This window comes from Leptodactylus fuscus, chromosome 8, assembly GCF_031893055.1.
Source record: "Leptodactylus fuscus isolate aLepFus1 chromosome 8, aLepFus1.hap2, whole genome shotgun sequence".
NCBI lineage: Eukaryota > Metazoa > Chordata > Amphibia > Anura > Leptodactylidae > Leptodactylus > Leptodactylus fuscus.
In genome coordinates, this window is record NC_134272.1 from 37668590 (window position 1) to 37692783 (window position 24194).

General features: G+C 41.8%; 1 protein-coding gene across 1 annotated transcript in view; it reads right to left on the bottom strand.

Moving 5' to 3' along the window:
* Positions 1 to 1026: 1026 nt before the first annotated feature.
* The window catches only part of TRPM2 (transient receptor potential cation channel subfamily M member 2), a 78885-nt gene continuing 55717 nt past the window's right edge, over positions 1027 to 24194 (bottom strand). Inside the window, exons 24-32 of the mRNA XM_075284851.1 lie at positions 23894 to 23981; positions 22512 to 22657; positions 20650 to 20726; positions 20462 to 20563; positions 18661 to 18747; positions 16871 to 16976; positions 14062 to 14163; positions 12867 to 12983; positions 1027 to 1152 (exon numbers count right to left, since the gene is read on the bottom strand). Coding sequence (XP_075140952.1) covers positions 1027 to 1152; positions 12867 to 12983; positions 14062 to 14163; positions 16871 to 16976; positions 18661 to 18747; positions 20462 to 20563; positions 20650 to 20726; positions 22512 to 22657; positions 23894 to 23981 — 951 coding nt within the window. The remainder of the gene's footprint in view (positions 1153 to 12866; positions 12984 to 14061; positions 14164 to 16870; positions 16977 to 18660; positions 18748 to 20461; positions 20564 to 20649; positions 20727 to 22511; positions 22658 to 23893; positions 23982 to 24194) is intronic.

The window sequence follows — 24194 nt, forward strand, 5'->3', positions numbered from 1 at the left end:
GATCTTGATCCCGATCTCGATCGTGAAATTTGCTCGATCGCCGATCAGAATCCGATCTTTTCCAATCCCGATCCTCAACCCTAGTCAATGCTTCTCTATGGGAAAAGTCACTTTTAGGGATGAACCGATCTTGAGATAACCTCCGATCTCGATCCCGCTGGAAAAGATTGGGTCAGAATTCCGATCGCGATCGTGAAATTTACTCAATCGCCGATCGGAATCCGATCTTTTCCAATCCCGATCGCTCAACCCTAATGTATACTCCAATTTTCTGTAGGTTGCAAGTCTACAAGAAGATTTCTAGTATTTATTCTTTATAACTTTATCATTTACATTGAAGGCTGAGCCATTAATTATAATTAACGTACTATATGATACAACATGTATCATTCAAGTGTATCTATCTTATATTAATGTATCAGCTACAGTATAATGATTTATGGTATAAACACTATATTGTATGCTAATTCTAAGAGGATAAGATATTTTATACTTTGCATATAGTTTAGAAAACTGGAGTGACTGTTTTAATTTACCAACAAAAATAAGCCATTGGAAGCAACATCATTATTTATTTATTTTTTGTTTTAACTCCATCTGTGGACAATGTGTGTTTTCTAAATCATATTCACATCACGTCCTGCAGCAAAAAAGCGCTAGGGGAAAAAACCACGGTGGCAACACATTGCGGTTCTTCCGACAGCGATTTGATTTGAGTTTTCCTCTGTGGACTTTCTCCTACAATTACAGCTATCGTGAAACCACTGGCATTTCTGTGGGTATAATTGACATGCTTTGATTTCCAAAACCGCAAAGGTTTTGGAAATCGCTGCGTGTCCACAGTATATATTTTAATGCAAAGTGGGACATTGGTTGAAGAAATTTGTGCCACTCTCCTATTCATTTAAACAGAGTTTATAGAAATTCATCATGTATAAGTGAATATACCCTTACTGTGTTTTATGTAAAGACAAAATTGGCACAGCACCAAAGCAATGACCAGCACACATTGTGATATGTACTATATCAATAATAAGCATTGTAACAATCCACAACCTTTTGAAGTATGTCTTTGTGATTTGCATATAGCGGTATCTTCTGGTCTACAACTTGCCAGCGTATAGAAATATCTTGATCTTGAGCTTCTATATTCTGAAAAGAAACGTTAGACAAAGGTAAATATAGAAATATTAATATTTCAAACATCCAGTTTAAAAATGTAATACTTTAATATTTGTCACACTTTGATTTAATCCTACTAATATTATAAATGTGAAAGTTTGTGTGTTTGGATGTTTGTTCCAATCACGCTAAAGCGGCTCAACGGATTTTGCTTAAATTTTCCACAAACATACTTTATAGTCAGGATTGAAACATAGGCTACTTTTTGGGAGGCTAAAGGACATGGCTTCTTGCCAAGAGGATCACAAAACCAGGACAGATTACCGCAGCTCCACAATCACACACACTTCTTAGTAGTTCCACCCATAAACTCCGTATTGTTGCCTCTCAGATAGCCCCTAACCCCACTGAATGACATTTACCGATATTTTCAGACCTTTCACACTCAGTTTCAGGTCACATACTTCAGCAGCCTACCTCCCCCATGCCATATTTGCCGAACACCAGCACAATACGACCCGCGCCACCACTCGGCCAGGGACAGCAACTACACTGCAATAAAGGTGCCATACGCACATTTCCTATGTACGCTGAATGCTGAGCCCTTACTCCACCACCAGTGGGGCTCCTCACCTCTACTGAAGCCACATTTACCCTCTGAGCTCATAGGATTGTCAAAGACTTCCTCTCTGTTGCTCAAAGTGCCTCTTCTCACTTCTCCACTATGATTGAGTAGCCAGGCAATATGATCTCCCACTGCGGCTCACAGCTGACTTGGAATAATACCATTGTGCATCACCCTTACTTCACTGACGTTTCTCAAAGGAGCCCTCACACACCTCTTCTAGGACATCTCTCCAGTGGTTTTCTTACTGTCGCCCTCTGGTGTCTTTACCATGCCTAGAAGGAAGCTCTCTTCCTCGGGAGTCCCCAGAAAGCTCTCCGAGTTCTTCTCAGCAGATCCATCTGGCTTTCGAGGGAGTTCTGCTCATTCCTCTACTGGTAATCTGCCTCTACTACAAGATACTGATTTGTCTGAGATGGCAAACTCTCAACCTACTGACTCCCGGCGTTCACAAACGTACAGCTGTAAAAGAGGCCCTAGCTTGTCTCCTCAAGGGTCGCCATCCAGCAAAGGCCCGGTACGTAAAAAGGGCAGTCATGCCACGATTGATACCTCCAGCGAGACCTCTCTCCTCAGCCATGATGATATCTTGGACTTTCCGGCATCCTCAGACCCGGTTACATGTGACACCCTGAAGGGAATGCTAGTTTTGCTGCAATCTGGTATTCATAGGAGTGTCTCCTCCCTAGTGGGCAAGTTACAGAACAGCATTTATGCCCTTGGGGACCAAACTGATCACATCGAACACAAGATGGGAGAGTTTTCCTCTGCACACAATGAATTGGTTGATGCACATAACATTCTAGAGGCGGAGGTTCGTTGGTTAAAGATCAAAGTAGCAGACACCGAAGATCGTTTCAGGCGTAACAACATAAAGCTCTGCAGTATCCCTGAGGACATTGCTTCTGAGGACCTCCCAGCTTATATCAAACACCTTTTAAAAAAGATCTTGCCCCATCTCACTGAGCTTGACCTTACGCTGGACAGAGCCCACTGCATACCCAAGACGGGCTCAGCGCCTGCTGAGGCCCCTAGAGATGCCAAGAGATGCCTAGAGATTCCATAAAGACAGGTGTCCCAAATTTTCTAATCCCTCTTTTCCCCACATATTTTAAGCCTCCTGCACTGCTAAGCGTAAGGGGGTGCTCATAGCAGTTAAAGACCCGGTTGCCTTTACATTGGAGTCTGTTCTGAGTGACCCTAAGAGCCGGTATCTTTTCATTAACTGCTTAGTTAATAACGTTAAATATACTCTGGCTACAGTGTATCTCCCCAATCACTCTCAGGTATCGTTCTGTAAGTCTGTACTTGCCAAGATTCATTATTTTGCCACTGAGATGTTAATAATAGGTGGGGACTTCAATTGTTTGGCGGATGCCTCTCTAGACATGTCCAACCCATGCAGGCGTTCCCCCACCCTGGCTCCTTCTTTGCTGAATCAGGGGTTGTATGATGTGTGGAGGTGTCAACATGGCAGTGAGAGGGATTACACCTTCTTCTCCCCCTCCTCATCCTTATACTCCAGGATTGATTTTTTCCTGACAGACAAACTTGGCCTTATGCAGACGGAATCGTCCACCATTGGATTAATTACCTGGTTGGACCATGCCCCAGCGTCCTTGACTCTCTGGGAGAAATTTCATACGGCACTACCTTCCTGGTGGCGTCTCAATGAATATATTTTATACCACCCCTCTTAAAGTGATCGTATGAGGGAAGCCCTGGTTGAATATTTTTCTCTTAATGCCCCTTCCACTACTGACCCGCACATCCTCTGGAATGCCCATAAGGCATACATGCGAGGAGTGCTTATCCAGGCCTATCAAAGTGGATGCTTTACTCCGCTCCCTTGCCTCCCTGTCTGCATCCAATAAATCCAACCCTACCCCTGTTTTCTCCAAGGAGATTAGAAAGTGCCAATTGCAGCTACATAGTTTGTTAGCCTATAAACAAGACTTGGCCTTTAAGAAATTTCAATGTCAGGCTTACGTGCATAACAACAAAGCTAGTGCCTTTTTGGCTAGAAAGATTAAGCAGGCTCGGCATAAGTCATGGATAGCGTATTTGCTGAATAACCGGGGAGACAAAATTATCGATCCACTTTTCATAGCTGGACAATTCTGAAGCCCCAATGGCTTCTCTGGGATTTATTATAAGAAATTATATGATATCTTGTCGCCTCCTTTTGTGGAGATGTTTAGGAGAGCGGCGGAGGACCAACAATTTCCGGAGGAGATGCTTTCTGCAACTATTGTTACTCTCCCAAAACCAGGCAAATCTCCCACTGCCCCTGCAAACTTTAGACCCATATCACTTTTAAATGCGGATGTCAAACTATACACTAAAATTCTAGCTGAACGGTTGTTACATCTTCTCCCCCAGTTGATAAAATCTGACCAGGTGGGGTTTGTCTTGGGTAGGCAGGCCCCGGACGGCACATGCAGATTTATAGATCTCATTCAAGAAGCTGAACGTGATGGGGCACCATCCCTGCTCCTCACCTTAGACACTGAAAAGGCCTTTGATAGGGTCCATTGGCTCTATTTGGATAGCCTATTGGATAAATTTGGTGTGGGCTCTGCCTTTAAGTCGGCAATATTGGCCTTATATTCCTGTCCATCTGCTTGCATGCTGTCCTCTGGCTTCCTGTCTGATCCATTCCCCATCTCCAACAGTACCCGCCAGGGTTGTCCCCTCTCTTCCATAATATTCGTTGTTGTAATGGAGCCATTGGCAGAGTACAATAGGTTAGATAAGAACATTGTGGGTATCATGGTTGGTCACAGTCAGCATAAGATTGGCCTGTATGTGGACGATGTAATTTTGGCATTGACTTCTCCAAGACCTTCCTTGAAGGCTACCACTGCCTCCTTAGAACAATTTGGCAGAATATGTTATTACAAAGTGAATCCTACTAAATCCCAAATTTTACCTATCATTATTCCCCCATCTCTGCGGGAGGATCTCCGATTTAACTTCCCCTACCAATGGAAGGATGATTGTATCACATATTTAGGCATCACCTTGACGGCCCCTAGTTCTAATTTATTCTCGGCGAATTATATCCCATTTGTATCTAAGGTATCCTCCCTGCTAGCTTTGCTAAACCTATGCTGTCCTGGATGAGCAGGATCGCTATTGTTAAAATGATAGCACTGCCACTGACTCCTATTTCTCTAAACTTCAGCCCATTGTAAGGATTGGAGTCAGGGTCAGGCAGTGCAAAGTGACACAGCTGGGAAAGCAACACTGTGCAACTAATGACAAAAGGGGTCGCAGGCCCTGCAGCTATAACTATGCTGTAGTATCTGAGATGAGGCAGACCCCTGAACTTCCTAATTTAAGTGCGCCTACCACGACTCCTTACGCTTCTATCCCGGCGGCTAGGATAAGGGGAGAGGAGGCCCTGAAAGTCCTAGGGACTGGAGTCACGGGGGTCACACCTGAACAGAAACCACAGTGTACTGCAATGCAAAACAAAAGACTAAACAGCATGGAACCAGGGAGGACCACAAGTCCCAGCAAGACACAGAAGAGAAGGCGAGGTCAGACGAGCAAGAGGTCGAGCCAGGAGATATAATAAAGGTACCGAATCAAAAGACAAGAGAGAGTCAAAAATACAAGCCGGGTCTAAAAACCAAGAGACATATGAAATACAAACAGACAAGGAATCAGACTGAGCAGGGGGACCAGGAAACCCAAAGTGAATGGCTGGCAAGGATCCATGCCTGGGTGGGGATTAAATAGCAGCAGAAAAACACACCTGATGGCTAACGGCATGGAGACTGAAGGCAAGGAAAAGATTAACCCTTAATGACCTAAGCACACCCAATAGAACTCCTAACACGTCTCCCAGGGAGACGCCGCGCAGCAATGAGACCGCGGCGACTCCGTATCCTGACAGTACCCCCCCTTTGAGGAGGGGCCTCCGGACCCTCAAGAGGACCCCCTGGCTTAGTAGGGTAAGAACGGTAAAACTTCTCCACTAATCTAGGAGCGTGAAGGTCTCTGGCTGCCACCCAAACACGCTCCTCTGGTCCATACCCCTTCCAATGTATGAGGAACTGAAGGGAATTCCGCACTCTGCGTGAATCAATGACCCGTTCCACCTCATACTCTAATTCCCCCTGAACGATCACTGGTTTGGGTGGGGAACGAGTGACCATTGCTGGAACATACTTTTTGAGTAGGAACTTATGAAAAACTGGGTGAATATGGAGGGACCTAGGAAGTGCTAATTTGAATGACACAGGGTTGATTATTTCAGAAATGGGATATGGACCAATAAAACGCGGGGCAAATTTAGTAGATGAACATGAAGTTGGAGATTTTTAGTGGATAACCAGACCTTGTCACCCACCACAAAGTCAGGTCCAGGACGGCGCTTTCTGTTGGCAAAATTTACTTGATTAGCCTGGGCTTTTCTCAGCGATGCCAGGCTTTCAGCCCATACAGTACAGAGAGATTTAGCAACGTCCTCTACTGAGGAAAAGGCGAATTCATTGCCTGTTCCTGAGGAGAATCTGGGGTGAAAACCATAGTTAATGTGGAAAGGAGACGACCGAGTCGAGGAGTTGACATGATTATTTAGTGCAAATTCAGCCATGGGCAAATATTCACTCCATTTATCTTGGCAATCAGACACAAAGCACCTCAAATACTGTTCCAAAGATTGATTCAATCTCTCTGTTTGACCATTAGTCTCTGGGTGAAAGGCTGAGGAAAAAGAAAGCGAGACTCCCAACCTGTTACAAAAGGCTTTCCAAAACCTGGACACAAACTGTACGCCCCTGTCCGACACCACATTTGAAGGAATACCATGCAGACGTAAAATGTGATGGATAAACAACCAGGCCAACAATTTAGCTGAAGGCAATTTTTTCAAGGCAACAAAGTGGGACATCTTAGAAAAACGATCTACTACAACCCAAATTACCGATTTCCCTTTAGAGGACGGGAGATCGGTAATAAAATCCATGGAGATGTGTGACCAGGGTCTATTGGGTAGCGGGAGTGGATGTAAAAGACCCGCTGGAAGTTCATGGGGCACCTTAGATCTGGCACAGGTCTCGCAAGAATGAACAAAATTTTTAACATCTCGTTGCCAAGATGGCCACCAATACGTTCGTGATAACAGATTCCCAGTACCAGTAATGCCTGGATGACCCGCCAGAACAGAGGAGTGGATCTCCTCTAAGAGCTCCAAGCAGAGGTGGCTAGGGACAAACAATTTACCTGGTGGTAGCGCACTAGGGGCAGCATCCTGAGTGTTGAGAATACGGGTTTCAAGATCCGAGGTCAAAACTGCCACTACCACCCCAGGAGCAAGTATATTTTCAGGTTCCCCATCAGAACTACCACTAAGACCAAAACTTCTAGACAAGGCATCTGCTTTAGTATTCTTTGAGCCGGGACGGTAGGTAATTACAAAGTGAAACCTAGTGAAAAATAAAGCCCACCTGGCTTGACGGGGATTTAATCTTTTCGTCTTGTCTAAATATAATAAGTTTTTGTGGTCAGTCAGTACAGTAATTTTATGTCTGACCCCCTCCAGGAAGTGTCTCCACTCTTCAAAGGCCCACTTAATCGCCAGAAGCTCTCTATTGCCAACATCATAATTGACCTCGGTAGTGGAGAACCTCCTGGAAAAGTAGGCAATAGGTTGGAGGTTGGTAAATGGTTCAGTGCCCTGAGACAGGACGGCTCCTACACCTACTTCTGAAGCGTCAACCTCTACAATAAAGGGCAATTCAGGATCAGGATGGACCAGGACTGGGGCAGAAATAAAGAGTTGTTTTAAGGTGGCGAACGCCACCTCCGTCTCTGGTGTCCAGGAGGCAGGATCCGCCCCCTTTTTGGTCAAATTGGTGAGAGGTTTAACAGTGGAAGAAAAATTTCTGATAAATTTTCGGTAATAGTTGGCGAAACCTAGAAACCTCTGAACTTCTTTTAAGGTAGTAGGTTTCTCCCATTCAAGTACTGCAGATACCTTTCTGGGATCCATACCAATGGTACCAGGAGTAAGGATGTATCCCAAAAAACCTATCTCCTGGACTCCAAATTGACACTTGGATAACTTAGCACAGAGGTGGTTTTGACGTAGCCTAAGAAGAACCTCTTTTACATGTTGCTGATGTGACTCCCAGTCCGGTGAGAATATGAGGATGTCATCTAAATAAATTACTAGATATCTACCTAACAGATCCCTAAAAATGTCATTCACAAAACGTTGAAATACCGCCGGAGCATTGCTCAAACCAAAAGGCATAACTAGGTATTCAAAATGACCTTCCGGGGTATTAAATGCGGTTTTCCATTCATCCCCGTCTCTTATCCGAATCAAGTTGTAAGCTCCATGGAGGTCAATTTTAGAAAACCACCGAGCCCCCACCACCTGGTTAAAAAGATCCGGGATGAGTGGCAGAGGATGTTGGTCTTTGACCGTAATTTTATTCAATTCCCTGTAGTCAATACAAGGTCGGAGGCCACCATCTTTTTTTTCAACGAAGAAAAACCCCGCCCCCACAGGAGAAACTGAAGGTCGGATATGTCCTTTAGATAGGCTCTCTTTAATGTACTGGCGCATGGACTCGCGCTCTGGAGCTGAAAGGTTAAAAATGCGACCTTTGGGTAGTTTAGCTCCAGGAACCAAATCAATTGCGCAGTCATAAGGTCAATGTGGAGGCAAGGCCTCCGCACTGAGCTCGTCAAAGACGTCTTTGAACTCGGTAATAAATTCCGGAATTTTGATATCATTTTTGATAGTACAAATAGTATTAATATGAGAAGTACAGGAATCTCCCCATCTAACCAACTCCGAAGTTTCCCAATTAAAGACTGGATTATGTACACGCAACCAGGGTAAACCAAGAATAACATCTGCAGCCAGTTTTTTCATAACAAAAAATAACACTTTTTCAACATGTAAACTGCCGACAAAAAACTGCACCTCAGCAGTACGGGCTAAGATTTTCCCTTCAGACAAAGGGGTTAGATCTGCTCCAGATACCTGAAATGAGTATTGCAAGGGAATTAATTCAATTCCTAGAGCTTGTGCCACCACTTCATGGATGAAGTTCATGGCGGCACCTGAATCCACCATTGCCTGACATGCAAAAGTTTTATTACCCTTAACAAGAATAGCAGGGAGTAAACATTTCTCAATATTATTAGGAGGTACCTGTGTGCCTGAGTGACCCTCCCGGAAATCACTCAGGCATTGGCGTTTCCCGGCGGTGGTTTAGGTCTGGTAGGACAGTTTCTCAGGATATGTCCAGGCTTGCCGCAATACAGACACAGAGCGTTTTCTAGGCGATACTTTCTCCTGGAGGCAGTTGTGGACCCCAATATCATCGGTTCTTCTTCAGGAATATAACAAGAGGTAGGAACAGCAGAAGGAGGGATAGATTCCGAAAGGACAGACCAGGATTTAGCTGAGGACCCAGGTTTGCGTAATTTCTCTCTACGCCTTTCCCTAAGCCTCCTATCAATAGAAATAGCCAAGGACATAAAGTCTCCTAGATTTTCAGGGACTGGATGACTTACTAGAGCATCTTTTACAGAATCAGATAAGCCTTGTCTGAAAAGGGTTAACAAAGGTCTGTCTGTCCACCCTGACTGAGAGCTCCACTGACGAAACTCCGTACAATAGTCCTCGGCAGTTCTAACTCCCTGCTGAATAGACAACAGATGGGACTCGGCCAAGGCAACTCTATTAGGGTCATCATAAATCTGACCTAATGTTTGAAAAAACTTATTTAATGAATTCCATTCAGGAGCTCCAGCAGGTAGAGCCAAGGCCCAGTCTTGTGGTGACCCTCGTAGAAGGGACACCACCAGCGCCACCTGCTCTGCTTCAGAAGAAAGGAAATTAAAACGAAAAAATAAATGGCAAGATTCCCGAAATGTTCGGAATCTGTCTGGTTTACCGTCAAAACGGTCAGGCAAGAGCATTTTAGGATCCTGACGGGTATTCAATATGGGAAAAACTGGTGTTTGAATAGAAGAACCTGCAGCGGCTGATGCTGGATCAGGCAAAGCCTCCAGACGCTGCGAGACTTGGTTAATTAACCCAGCCATGCCCTGCACCTGCCTTGACAGTTCGTCCAGGCGGTCAGTTACGGAGTGTTCGGCATCCACACTAAACTGCCGGGCGGCCTGTCTAGGGTAAGGGCCAGCCATTATGTAAGGATTGGAGTCAGGGTCAGGCAGTGCAAAGTGACACAGCTGGGAAAGCAACACTGTGCAACTAATGACAAAAGGGGTCGCAGGCCCTGCAGCTATAACTATGCTGTAGTATCTGAGATGAGGCAGACCCCTGAACTTCCTAATTGAAGTGCGCCTACCACGACTCCTTACGCTTCTATCCCGGCGGCTAGGATAAGGGGAGAGGAGGCCCTGAAAGTCCTAGGGACTGGAGTCACGGGGTTCACACCTGAACAGAAACCACAGTGTACTGCAATGCAAAACAAAAGACTAAACAGCATGGAACCATGGAGGACCACAAGTCCCAGCAAGACACAGAAGAGAAGGCGAGGTCAGACGAGCAAGAGGTCGAGCCAGGAGATATAATAAAGGTACCGAATCAAAAGACAAGAGAGAGTCAAAAATACAAGCCGGGTCTAAAAACCAAGAGACATATGAAATACAAACAGACAAGGAATCAGACTGACCAGGGGGACCAGGAAACCCAAAGTGAATGGCTGGCAAGGATCCATGCCTGGGTGGGGTTTAAATAGCAGCAGAGAACACACCTGATGGCTAACGGCATGGAGACTGAAGGCAAGGAAAAGATTAACCCTTAATGACCTAAGCACACCCAATAGAACTCCTAACACGTCTCCCGGGGAGACGCCGCGCAGCAATGAGACCGCGGAGACTCCGTATCCTGACACCCATACTTTCACAGTTTATCTGGAGGGTAAGAGGATCCAGGATCCGATTTCAGATGATGTCAAGGCCCTGGTCTTCTAGGGGCTCCAGAGTCCCTGATGTTAAAAAGTATTATGCGGCGACGACCCTTGATCAACTCTGGGTTAGCTGGAGTGATGTGGCTAATTGGAGGTGGGCGAAGATTGAGGAGTCTATGCTGGAGGCTCCACTCATGAGTAAATTACCTTGGCCTGCAGCTTCATCAGGCCCCATTGCTGAGTATACATATACATGGGCGTGGCAATATTTCCTGTCACATACCTCCTTAGAGGATTTGGTCCCCCTAGCTAAACTCCCACTGTTGTACACGACCGCGTTTCTTCCCCAGTTGAGGATTCGCAGTTGGATAGCGAAAAGTCTTTGCAAAATCTCCCATCTCTATGAGAACAATTGCTTTAAGTCCTTCTCTGTATTGCAGGAGGAATATGACCTCCCTCACAAGGATTTTTTCAAATTCCTGCAGCTTAGGCACCTTCTTCAAACCCACGGCGCGTCGAGATTTGTTTTTCCCAGGCTTGCATGGGGACTGTGGAGACGAACCGCACCTCCTAAAGGCGGCATCTCAACTTTTTATACTTTTTTCTCCACCCCCTCAGAGCGGATCAAACCTCTATGCCTTTCAAGGTGGGAGGTTTACCTTGCCAAATCTATTTCTCTGCCTGAGTGGTATGAGGCCTGTGGGTTTGTTAAGCGGATGTCGAAGGGTGCGGCTCACTGGGAGACGGCTCAAAAAAATCCTTCTACGCTGGTACAGATCTCCTGTACAGTTGGCGCATATTGATGCCTCCTTCTCGAGACTCTGCTTGGCGTGGTTGCGGTCGTGAAGGCACTCTATTGCACATGTGGTGGGAATGCCTCCCAGTTCAGGCCTTTTGGACCGCTGTCTTTGGCTTCATGTCCTCTGTAGCTGGTCTCCCCATCTCCCCCTCCCCAGGGCTGGTGTTATGTTTTCTAGATACTGGGTTTTTCCCCATGGGTATGCATGTGGTGCTGGGTCAGATAATTCTAGCGACCAGATCCATGATAGTGAGGCAGTGGAAGTTTACACCCTGTATGACAATAAATCAGCTGATCCATCATGTGGACTTGGCTTTCACCCTGAAGCGGATGTTGGCCACCAAAAACCATACCTTCTCCAGTTTCTGCTCTAGATGGGCCCTCTGCTCTGCTTTTATGGAAGATAGGAGAAATCCCCAGGCCAAGAATCCCCTCTCCACCCCTAGTGCAACTCCATAACGGGTCACACGCACCGGATCATGGTTGCCATTATTATTGTTGGTACTCCAATTGTTATGGCCGTTTGCACTTCTATTTGTATACTGACCTCCTTATCATTGCCATTCCCATTTGAATTACACCATTCTGTTCTGAACACGCAGTGTTTCTTTTTTTTTTTTTTTTAACTCTTAGATACTTATTGACTTTATTATGCCAAATTTGTTTTTACTTTTAACAATGTTTGTTTTCCTCCCTGCCCTATCCTTCCGCCACGTTCCCTGTCCCTCTCTCCCCCCCCCCCCCCCCTTACCTTGCCCCAGGCCCTGTTCGAAACGTTACCAGCTGCCACTCGAGAACTGATAGGACTACTGTTCATGCTTTTATAACCATTGTGTATGCTCCTGAGTGTCTATATTAGATAAGAGGTTGTTTGGATTGTTGTACTTGACGTATAGTAGTGTATGGCCTAATTCGGCCACGGGTCTTTGTCTTTCCTCCCTTTGGCCCACTGTTGTTTTGCTTTTCTTTTATATTGAAAAATTTTTCTTCAATAAAAATCTAATTTTAAAATAAAATATAGGGTGTAAAGAGCAGGGACGTAGCTAAGGAGGGCAACCAGGGCATGTGCCCTTACCCTTGCTTGTTGTAAGGGGAGGAGCGCCAACAAGCCACTTTTATATATTTAAAAGCATTGAAATTAACCTTTACCCACGTGAAAGCGTAGTTTCAACTCTGGTGGAGAGGTAGCAATCTCTACTGGGACCTAGAGCCTTAAAGAGTCCAAAATCCTCTCTATAAGACATCTCTATAAGTGAGAGTTCTGGTATAGATTTTAGATTGTGGCCCAGGAGCTCCAAGTTACACCTCTTATTCTAAGAATTGGAAATACTGTAAATTAACTGTAAGTTTCATTAAAGAACAGATGTAATGTAACTGGTTTAATATGTAACATTTCTAGATATTAACTTACCTGATTTAATTGTAGTAATAATGGATCATCCTGCCTTTCAAAATGAAGGCTTAGGGCAGTAGTTTCTATCCAAGCATTGTCTGTATTCCTCGGATCATCCACATACCCTTTGTACACCTGTAGTAACAACATATAACATATTTTGTGGACTACAAAAGCAGTGGCAGTAGTCACTTGTAACTATAATTTATAACTTTTTCTTGCCAATCACACATCTTAAATTTTTGCTATTATATATCTATATATCCTAGCAATTCCCTAACACCCACATGGGGAACATTATAAAGTGCGATCAAAAAGTCTCATGTTCCCCAAAACAGCACCGACATAAAGGTCAGGGCTTCCCACATTAAAAAAAAAAAAAAACTCACAAATTTCCATTGATACAAAAATTTAAGTTATTTTCTTGGAAAGAGGCAATGCAAAAAACTAAAATAAATAAAAAGGTTTTTTATCATTGTTATCCTAGCAGCCAGAGTAAAAATTCAACAAAATATAAAAATCATATCATTTAAAGGTTAGCAGTATTATATGCACTGAATTTAGCACATTCTCACCTTTGTCAGCATGCACCCAGGTGCCAGAGATATCAGTACTGTTAGATAAAAGTTAAAGGGGCTCTATCATTGGGAAAAGTCATTTTTAACTAGTCACATGCTTGCATAGCCTATAGAAATGCTATTCCACACCTACCTTTAGTATGTAAATTACCTCAGTGCTTTTTGAATAAGTCCGTTTTTATTCATATGCTAATGAGCTTCCAGCCAGCACAGGAAGTTCCCAGCAGCACTCATCTCTGCTATTATCTCCTATGTGTGTGTGCAAATAGGAAGCTGAATCAGCAGCAGCCTGTGCTGTATACACCCATAGGAAACAATAGAAAAGAGGGTGCACGATGCATCGGGCACCCAGTCTAATTAGCATTTGAATAAAAATGGACTTATTCAAAAACCACTGAGGCTTTTTATACATGAGGCTCATTATATTGTAATGGAATTGGATACTGGATAATTTAAGCTTAAAGGAGTTGTGCCATTATGGCTAGTTATCCTCTACTTATCACAGCTGTGAGTGCATAGCAGTGGCCATAGCAGCACTACCCCTTTAAGAGGAAAATATCCAAACTAATTTTTATACATTTGGCATATTATGTGGTAAATACAAAGTAATGAATAAATAACAGATTTTATCTTACTTCAACACTTTCATTTAACAAGTTATGAAATGTCTCCAAAAATTTGTACTTTATGATCCTCTTTAGCTTGTGTGGAAGTGTTTCCCCTGGTTCAAGAGAGCCCTGTTTATGAAAAGGTAAATGAGAGATAGATTAAAGCTTAAGCAGCCCCTGCATACACTATAATGTCCCATAAGGGCCCCTACACACAGTATAATGTCACATAGCAGCCCCTTCATGTGGGACAAATCTGGAGGGCTGAAGTGGAAGCAAATGTGGCCATGAGCAGGAACAGGGATCGGTAAGTGAATAGGGCCCATTACCAGCTGTGGTTGTTCCAGCAGGTAACTGTGTATTTAAAAGTTAAAAAGAACAGCAGCCACAGTCAGTGCCCGACAGACAAGTAGGCCCCCTCATGAGCTTGGGGCCCTGGCACTTGACCAAGTAAGTCATGTGCAGATGTCGCCCCTGCTGAGTACTAACAGTGATTATCTTTTAATCAGTAAGCTTATTAGTAAGCTGGATATTTGACTGAATACCTATACTTTTTACAAAATGGATGAATACTCTATAAATGCATTTTCATTTCATTTTAATGCAATGTTGTAGAGATACAGATTAGATAAGGTATATAAAATTGTATTAAACAAATGAATTCATGTAATAAATGAATGGCGTAAACCATGGAGACATTTATTGGACTGGACAACTCCTTTATTTTTATTGTTTGTACAATGAAAGGTTTTATATAATTTCCAATATACTTTCTGTATCACATCCTCACAGTTTTCTAGTGTTCGGTTTCCTGTGATTCCTTTCCTTACTTGCAATAAATAAAGAATAGATCAGTTCGTGGTCAATCTAGTCTCTCTGTTAGCACTCATTAAATCATAGGGATAAGTGTCACTAGGGTACCTTTTATTTTATCTCTGTGACCTGTATGTCTATATATTTTAACTGATTATATATTAAATAGTTATATTTTATTTCTTTTTTTCTTTCCTACGTGATTTCATTCAGTACTTCATTAGCAATAGGTTTCTCACTTACTTGTCAGTAAGGGATTGTTCACATCCATGTTCGCCCGGTCTCCATTGAGACAGGTTTCCGTTTCCTGCACAAAAAACAGAGCAGGAGACGGAAAGCTGCAGGACTATTTCAAACCTATTCATTTGAATGGCTTTGAAAGATGTCCGGCCATGAGCGCCAGTGAGCGTTTTATGCTCTCCGCTGCGAAACCATTTTTTTAAAACCGGACTCAGAGTCAGACATGCAGTACTGTGTCCGGTTTAAAAAAAAACGGTTTTGCGGCGGAGAGCATAAAACACTCACCAGCGCTCATGGCCGAACCTGGTCTGACAGGTTTCCGTCTTCTGCATGTAGAAGACGGAAACCTGAAAACGGAGTCCGGGCGCTAGTGTGAACCCAGTGTAAGAGTAGTGTTTGATAGTGTACATGCTGTATAATAGTAACAGAGGTGTAACTTAAAGCTCCTGAGTTGGGTTGAACGATCGGGATCGGAAAAGATCGGATTCCAATCAGCGATCAAGTAAATTTCACGATCGCGATCAGAGTTCCGATCCCGATCTTTTTAGGCGGGATCAACATTGGAGGTTATTTCCCATAATACTTAGCTACTGGCCAAGCATTGTGGGAAAAACTAACAATGTTAGCTACTAGAGATGAGCGAGTACTATTCGAAACTGCCGCTTTGAATAGCACGCTCCCATAGGAATGAACGGATGAACGGCCGCTTAACCCCCTGCGTGCCGGCTGCATCCATTCATTCCTACGGCATAGCAGGGAGGAAACAGAAGAGTGTTCTGGACTCTGCTACATCTGCATTACTGTACATTGACTTGTCTATCTACTCTTCTGCTTCATTCCTTCTTTACCTTATACTCAGCTCTGCTACATCTGAGATCTACATCTCAGATGTAGATCTCAGATGTAGCAGAGCTGAGAATATGGTAAAGCAGGGACGAAGCAGAAGAGTAGATAGACAAGTCAATGTACAGTAATGCAGATGTAGCAGAGTCCAGTATATGGCACAACAGAGAGGAAACAGAATAGTCCACTTACCTGCACAGATCTGCTGCCGCTGTCGCTCCCTGTTCTTCTCGGTCCATGCGCACCCCTAGCTCCCAGGTTAGTGTTACAGACCTAGGAAGAAGGCGGGGCTTGTTGCTTAGGAGAGTGTGGGCGGGTACTGGGAGGGGAGACGTGAGTGATGCACTCATGTCTTCCTGCCCTGTACCCAACCACACTCTCCTTAGCTACAACAAGCCCGGACTTCTCCCAGCATCAGTTACACCAGCCTAGGTAGGGGTGCCCGGAGCTCCAGGGAGCAGCGTACACACTGGGAGAGGAGGTGGCAGTGGTGCTGTGCAGGTAAGTGGGGGGGACTAAGTTGCTGGTGGATTTTTTTGGACTCCACGCTGTGTAGTGAACAGGATCGTATATAAAATCCTATTTTCGATCAATAAAAAAATCCCATTGACTTACATTAGGATCGGAATTGGGATCGAGATCAAGTTCGAATGGAAAATAATTGGAAATTGGATTTTAAAATCGATCCTGAAATCTCAAGATTGGCTTAAGCCTACTCCTGAGCCCCAATGCAAAATATATAGCGGGGCCCTCACTTACCATGTGCTTTCTATAATACTGATGAATTCTTAAGTTGCAGAAAAGACTTTGGGCCTCCTAAAGCTCTAATAATGGCCGTGCATCATCACTGCAGCTCATTGACTTAATTATATTTCATAAATCACATTAAATGTATGTATGACATTCTAACACTTAATAATAATAACAGAAAGATACCTACTCCAGGAAGAGCCCAATGTTCTGAAGATATGTGCTTGATAGCTAGGATTTCAAGCTGTTTCATGGATTTTTTTCTACTAATAGATCCATCCTTGTTTCTCTTCCATCTGCAAAGAGCAGAAAAAAAGAATATTAAGGTGTTCACACAACCATTACTAATGTCCATTGCTGTCCTCCATCATAGGATGATTCTCTGTCCGTTCCCATTGACACTAATGTAAACAAAGCGATGGACGCGGGCTGTATGACTTTTAGGCTGTACAGATGTATGTACATCTGCATTATATTCCATGCTCAAGTCCCCTTGTGAAAATGTAAAACAATTTTAAAAATGTATAAAGTGATTTAAATCTCTTTAAATAAATAAATCATTAAGGGTTTAAAAAACATTTTGCCATTTTTTATTACAAATAAAAATGAATAAAAGAAAAGCCATAGAATTGGTATTTTTTCGCAAACATACATGTCCAAACTATTAAAATATTATGTTATTTATTCTATGCAGTGAATGACATTTAAAAAAATAAATAAAAAACATAATGTGAGAATTGGTTTTCAGTCATCTAACCTTCCATAAAGAGGAATAGATGAAATTATAAAAAAAAAAAAAGTACCAGAACAAAAATTACCAATAAAAACAACAACTTGCACTGCAAAAAAATTACCATATTTTTGGACTATAAGACGCGCTTTTTTTCCCCAAAATTTTTGGGGAAAATGAGGGTGCGTCTTATAGTCTGACTGTCCGCTGCTGGCTTCATGCAGGACAGGAGTGTAGCGATGCCGCAGGCCCCGGCACCTGTGTCGGCGTCTAAAATCCTCCCCGGCATCCGCTGTTCTATTACAGCGGATGGCGGGTCTGTAATGGCGGCCGCTCTGCAGTACATTGCCCTGTTTACATGGACCAATGTGCTGCTAACAACTATAATTTTTATGTACATATAAATATTTAAATTAACAGATGATTGAGAGTTTTGACCGTTGATCACATGATCAGATGTACATATACACGGGTCAATTTTTAGGAACAAGGAAGGCTTGTTCTCAATAATTGGCCTGATCATTGCCCTGTGTAAATGGCCCTTTAGATCCAAGAGCGCACAATGGTGGCCCTTATACACATACAAATATCTTTCCAATTACTGTTCACTCAGTACAATATCAAGATAAAATGGAACATGTAAATGCCCAATTTAAATTGACAGACATCTGTCAGTTCATCTTGTCTGCATCTGTTGCCCATAAAAAAAATTTATGGAAGATTTTCTGACAGATAGCTCCATTATAGGAAATAGAAAGGTTTTATATTAGGAAGATCAGAACTGATGAACTAGATGAAAATTACTCATATCCCAACAAAAGATCTGTGTGCAAAAGACTATCTCATACCATTGTCATAATCTGTAAGATCGGTTGATTTGCCAGAAATGTTTGTGTGTTACTCTGGGCTAGATGTTTAATGGAAATAGTGAAACAGTATTGTGCAGATGTAGGATTTTGTTCTGCAATACCAAAAGAAAGTCATTATGGAACCATTTTAAGCAATATAGCTTCAAATGCTCTGTCAAAGTGGGCTTATACATATTTTAAGGTATTCAAGTGCATTTGTCCTTCATAAAATGGCAATATCAGATATCTGAGTCACTAGGGCACTGCAATTGCAAATTTGTCACCAAATTTCAACAAAGACATGGGGAATTTCAGGTTCATAGTATGTTACCGTCAAAGTCTTTAGATTTAGAAAGAAGTATAAAAAATATTTTTATTAGCAAAGAAATTGCATGTACATACTGGGTAATTATATAGTGAATGGCATGATTTGGGCCAAACCAACACAGACTTCCTCTGCCTCTCAGACCAGTTCGTCCAAATGGATTCCTATGGCAAACAGAAAACAGGAAAATATTACATATACCAATGTCAAAATGGCCTAGGGTTGCAATATTTGCAACATACAATATTCAGCTGTCCAGGGCAGCAGCTGGTGTCAGAACTAACACAGAATGTGGTACCAGAAGCACAGCTGCATTCTCTGTGTAGAGAACAGGCAGGCTTCAATAATTCGATTGCTATGGCAGCCCTGGGATTCCTCAGAAGGCTCCTGTCATTGCAACTGAACAGCTCCCACCATCTTGCCTCTGGCTGCTCTTTGGACTCTGGTACAAAAGTAAAAGTTCAAGATTGTAGACTCAAATCGCTCAAACAATGTGGTCAAATGTGACCATGCCAACTAAGAGGTTACTTTCATTGCCAGTCTTCTTTTCTGCAACACGATGGCTTTCTCATAAGGAGATCACAGGAGCCATTCCATTGCTATCACAATTCAGAAACTTCTAAAGTCTCCCAGGTAGAGATGGGCGAACCTCTTAAGACTCGATTTGGGTGGTTCAGGACCAAAATTCATTTTAAGTTGAACTTAAAACATGGTATGAATACTTGGAAGGCTGCTAGGAACCAATCTAAGTGAAAGTGCCATGCATGTCTACAGAAAAATGTAAGCAGTGGGTATAAACTCCAAGTTTAACTATACACTGCCCTAACATATGCTACTACGAATTTAATACATTTAAAAATGCCAAAAATTAAAAAAATTATTAGGGAAAGGTAGTGCCTATGTTTTTTAGACACATGACAGTTAAAGTGAATAAAATATATATATATATATATATATATATATATATATATATATATATATATATATATATATTGTAGAAAAATTTGCCCATTTGCTACAGGCTTGTTGTTGTTATTTGAGAGACAGGTTGTGAGCCTAGTTGAAAAGTTATGAAGAATTGGCTGTCCAAAAAAGCAGATGTGAAATCAAAATGGTGTTGTATTTTAATGTCAACACTTTGGCACCAACAGTGTGGTATAGAGGAATATGATGGACCAGGCCGCAACACATGTCTGGCTGAGTAGTGGCAGCTGTGGCAATATGTGTGGCAGGGCATTATACTGTATAATGGAAGAGGCCACAGGACAAGTCTGGCTGAGTGGTGATAGTGGTGGTAGCTGTGGCAACATATGTGGCAGGGCATATGATTAACCAGGGCACAGGACATGTCTGGCTGAATGTATTTGTTAACAAAAGCATCTTCACCTGGGGCACTTAACGGGAAAGCTGATAGTGCACTGAATTCAGTGCACTGTCGGCTTCCCAGCGGTATATAAAACCGCATGTGCCTCAAGGACATGAAAGATCCTCTTTAAAGACTATAGATGAAACTGCTCTATTGCACAACAGACAAAATTATATTGCCAATGAAAGGGCTAACACTCCTGTTCAATGTCTGTGCAATTGTATATATAAATAAGAAATGTTCTCTTACTTCTTTAACTATTGCTTGCTGGATGGAGATGCATTTCCACCACAGTTTTCCCATAGCTCATTCTCTTCCCCAGCCTCTACGTGGGGCCTTAGCCTTAAACTGAATAGGAGCTGATCTGCAGTAGCCTGGTCTGGCACTAACTTGCACACATTGGAGGCAGGCTAAATCAATTCTAGAGAAGTGTGTGGTCATTCCTAAAAATTAACTGATATCAACATAAACATTATTGGAACACAAAAATAACCTTGTGATTCTGCACTTACAGTGGAAGACCATCTTGCACCACATATGTTGCACAGTAACTTTGACGATTTATGGTTCCATCAATTGTGTTATAATTTATTTTTTGGAGTGTCTCTGGGGAGCTAAAAATATTTAAATTATTTACACATTTATTGCAGTTTTTTTAAAAAATAAATAAATACAATTTAAGAAAGTGTTTATGCCTTACTCAGTATAAGGATCATGAAAATGCTTGTCCTTCCTAATAGTGGTATAAAAAGGAGGATTATATATAACAAATTCTACCTGTAAAAAAACACAAACACAGGCAAATGTTCAATTAATAAACAATTTTCTACAATAGCAAATATTTGCATCACTCTACAGACATTAATAGCACATAATAATAGTAAGTATTCACACGATACTTCTACGGTGAAAGTCTACCTCTGAACAATATTTTATACTTATTTTCAAACTTTAATAAGTAATTGGGTTGGAACTTACAATTTCTTTAACAGATTTCTGCTGTGTTTTTACCTACTTTGCGACTTATTGTAATGTACTGCAGCTCGTGCATGCCATGGTATTGATTGTGATATAGACATTTATTACACGGTGCATGACTGTAAACCTAATTTTAATTTCTTATACAGTTGTAAATTCGGAAAGAAAGCACACTCCGCTTTAAACAGCCCCAATAGTCTAGGGGAAAAAAATTGCTAAGTTAAAAAAGTGGCATAAAAAACGCTTCATGATAAATTAATCCCCGTCTTCTGAAACTTGCTAAGTATATATTTATTATCAAGGATAATACATACACCTATATTACACCCTGATAGAAATGTCAGGTTACCATGAAACTTCGCGTGCACTTATGTCTCAGGTAGATATGTAAATGATTACAGGTGTGGTCTCAAGAGACCTTGAATCTAAAAGAGGATAAGAGGAATGTGCTCTAGCACCATTTGGAAGTTATATCCCTTAAAATCCCTTTAAAAAAAAACAAACAAAAAAAACCTGTAAAACAGCATAATCTGGGTGTAATAGCCAAGCCATTTTTTTTAAATTTATTTACTTTTTTTTACATTATGTCCCCATAAGATCACAATCAACCTGTGGGGACTTCTGATCACTTTTTTTGTGTGGCGGAGGCTGATTACCCCTGTGGCTGGGGCTGGTGCATTTAGCCAAAGTTGCAGGAGGAATACAACCTCCTGCCTATAACTTTAGAGTTGATCTGCTGATCTGACCCAGGAGATATAAAAATACTCTGATCAGGTGACTGCTGGGTCAGAGTGAAGCCACATTGTGTCGGCGCCCATAGCTGTGTGTACACAGTAATTGGGAAGGCAGAGACGGTAATAAAGGGTTGCCTTTTCAATGTGATCTCCGGCTGTAGTTACAGCTGGCTCCCCGTTTCTGCAGCTGCTGAAAACTGCATGGACCATCCTTGCAGAACTAGACTATCAATCTCCAGACGTAAAAACCAAATGGGCGGTCCACAAGTGGTTAAAGGGGGTTTCCCAAGAACCTAAACACAATGAAAAGGGAATTGTTCACCAGAACCCTTTGTGAATTGGTCTCAATTGCCAAGTTATTGCCATTTTATCAGTATGCAGATAAGCTCTTTAAGTGTTGCAGTAATGGCAACGCTGTCACTGCTCCAAAGAGCTAATTTGCAATTGATATTTGAGCCATGGAGGCACTGATTTACAAAGGTACACTGTTTTATTCCGGTGATTAACAGAAAGAAGTCCTTCTTTAATCTATAATCCTATTACTTTCAAAGAATAAAGGAGTAAAAAAACAAAACATATCAACTAAAAAAAAAAAACCTATTAGCTATTCACATTAAAAAAAACATAACAAAGAAAATAAACTTATATACACATACATACAAAGACACATAAGACTGTTTCAGTAACAATAACAATACTAATATATATATATAAAAAAACAAAACAAAACTGTGCAATGAAGAAAATAGAAAAGGTATCATGAGAGGTTACACTTTGGATTTTAAATGAATAAATACAAACAATAACATATGCATATATAGCATAACATTTAGATAAATAAAAGATTTACCTTCCAAGATACTTTCTCATCAGGTACAGGAAAACGCATAACATCAGAGTCAGGGTAATGAATATTCCTGGCATTGACATGACACGAAGAAATAAAAGCTTCATCCTTATCCTTTAGATCTATTTCACCAAGTAGTTTACTGGACACTATTAACAGCAAATGTCCAACAAGAATGGTCAATAATGTCTCATAGTACAGACTTGGGTGCATAATCAAAATGAGCTATTTTTAGACATCTGTCTTGCTTAAACGAAGTTTTTTTAATAGTAAATTGTATGCAACATAAATGAAAAACAAACCATGTGTTACCCAGAAATGACCCTTTATTGTAGGAACATTTAACAAGTCCATTTGTCATTGCAGATTAGTTTTAATTTGTTCTCATTATAAAGGCAAAGTGTGAAGCTCCTGAACCCTTTTCCTGCCAACCATAATACTGGCGTTGTGATACATTTGTCTTCTCATTCACATACAGTGTCAAATAAGGTATGCATAAGTTTTGTTATCTAGGATGCCTTCTGTGCAAGGCAGCATTCATTTAATTTATACATAAGGTCTCTTCTCTTACCAACAGTGGCAGAACAACCATTGTAACACCCAAAATAACTACTATGGAGCTGACAACCAGCTTTATCGTTTCCCCTCCCCCTCTACTTCCTGGATTTCAGCTCAGGCGGAATTCACATCAGTGTACGGTCTCCGTTGGGGGATTACATCCCACATCCATTTAAAAAGTGCGGAGAGAAAAGTCCTTCAAGCAAGACTTTTCTCTCTGCATTTCATGGGCAGAAATCCAGTGGACCACATTATAGTTTATAGGGTCTGCAGGTTTCCGCAGGTTATCATTTTTTAAATGGATTGGGTTTCTGTTTTTCGGTTCCCCAAGTGGACCCACAGAATGGAAAACCGAGAATGGGGTTGAACCTATCTTCAGTCAAGCATATTATGTGAGGGCACGTGGAAAAATGGAAGAGAATGGGAGGAGTCAACACAGAAGTGGGCGGAGCTAAATTTGCAGCGGTGCACATAGCACGCCGCACATTTTGTCCCTCTTTCTGTTCCTTGAGAGTTGGGAGGTATGTTATTAGTATAAGCCAATACTTTCTATAAGTACTTCCTATATATTTTCTATTCATTTTGTAGCGATTCTTGGCTTTGGCTTAAGAAAACAGCTAAATCCTTGTTCTTTTACTCATAACAACCTATTGTACACCTTATATACCCACCAAGCCAGCTCATGACACATCAATTTCATCATGGCCAAACATAGGAGGTGGCCATAATAATGTAACTCAACTGTGTGTAAGTTTCAACAACTTAAATACACATTGGCAATGTGTAAACATTATAGTCTATCAGAAAAGGCAAAAAGGTTTGAATACCAACAACTGGAGCAGACTCTTTGGAACCAAATCCATTATCTAGGAGAGTGTTAATAATCCAGTTCAAAGCTTTTGCAGATCTTAGTGCCTGTTTAAATAAAAGTACCTGTAAGTTCCAGCTCATGGTAATGCATCATACCAACATACAATACCCTAAATCAAGGGCATAGCGTTTAGCGTTATATAGTTGGTGGCATGTACAGATCCCATACACTTAACTAGACAGTTAAAAAGTTACCATTGTCTCATCCTTTTTTCTTTTTTTTTCAGGTGAATATCAGAAATGTTTCTGCAGCGTGAG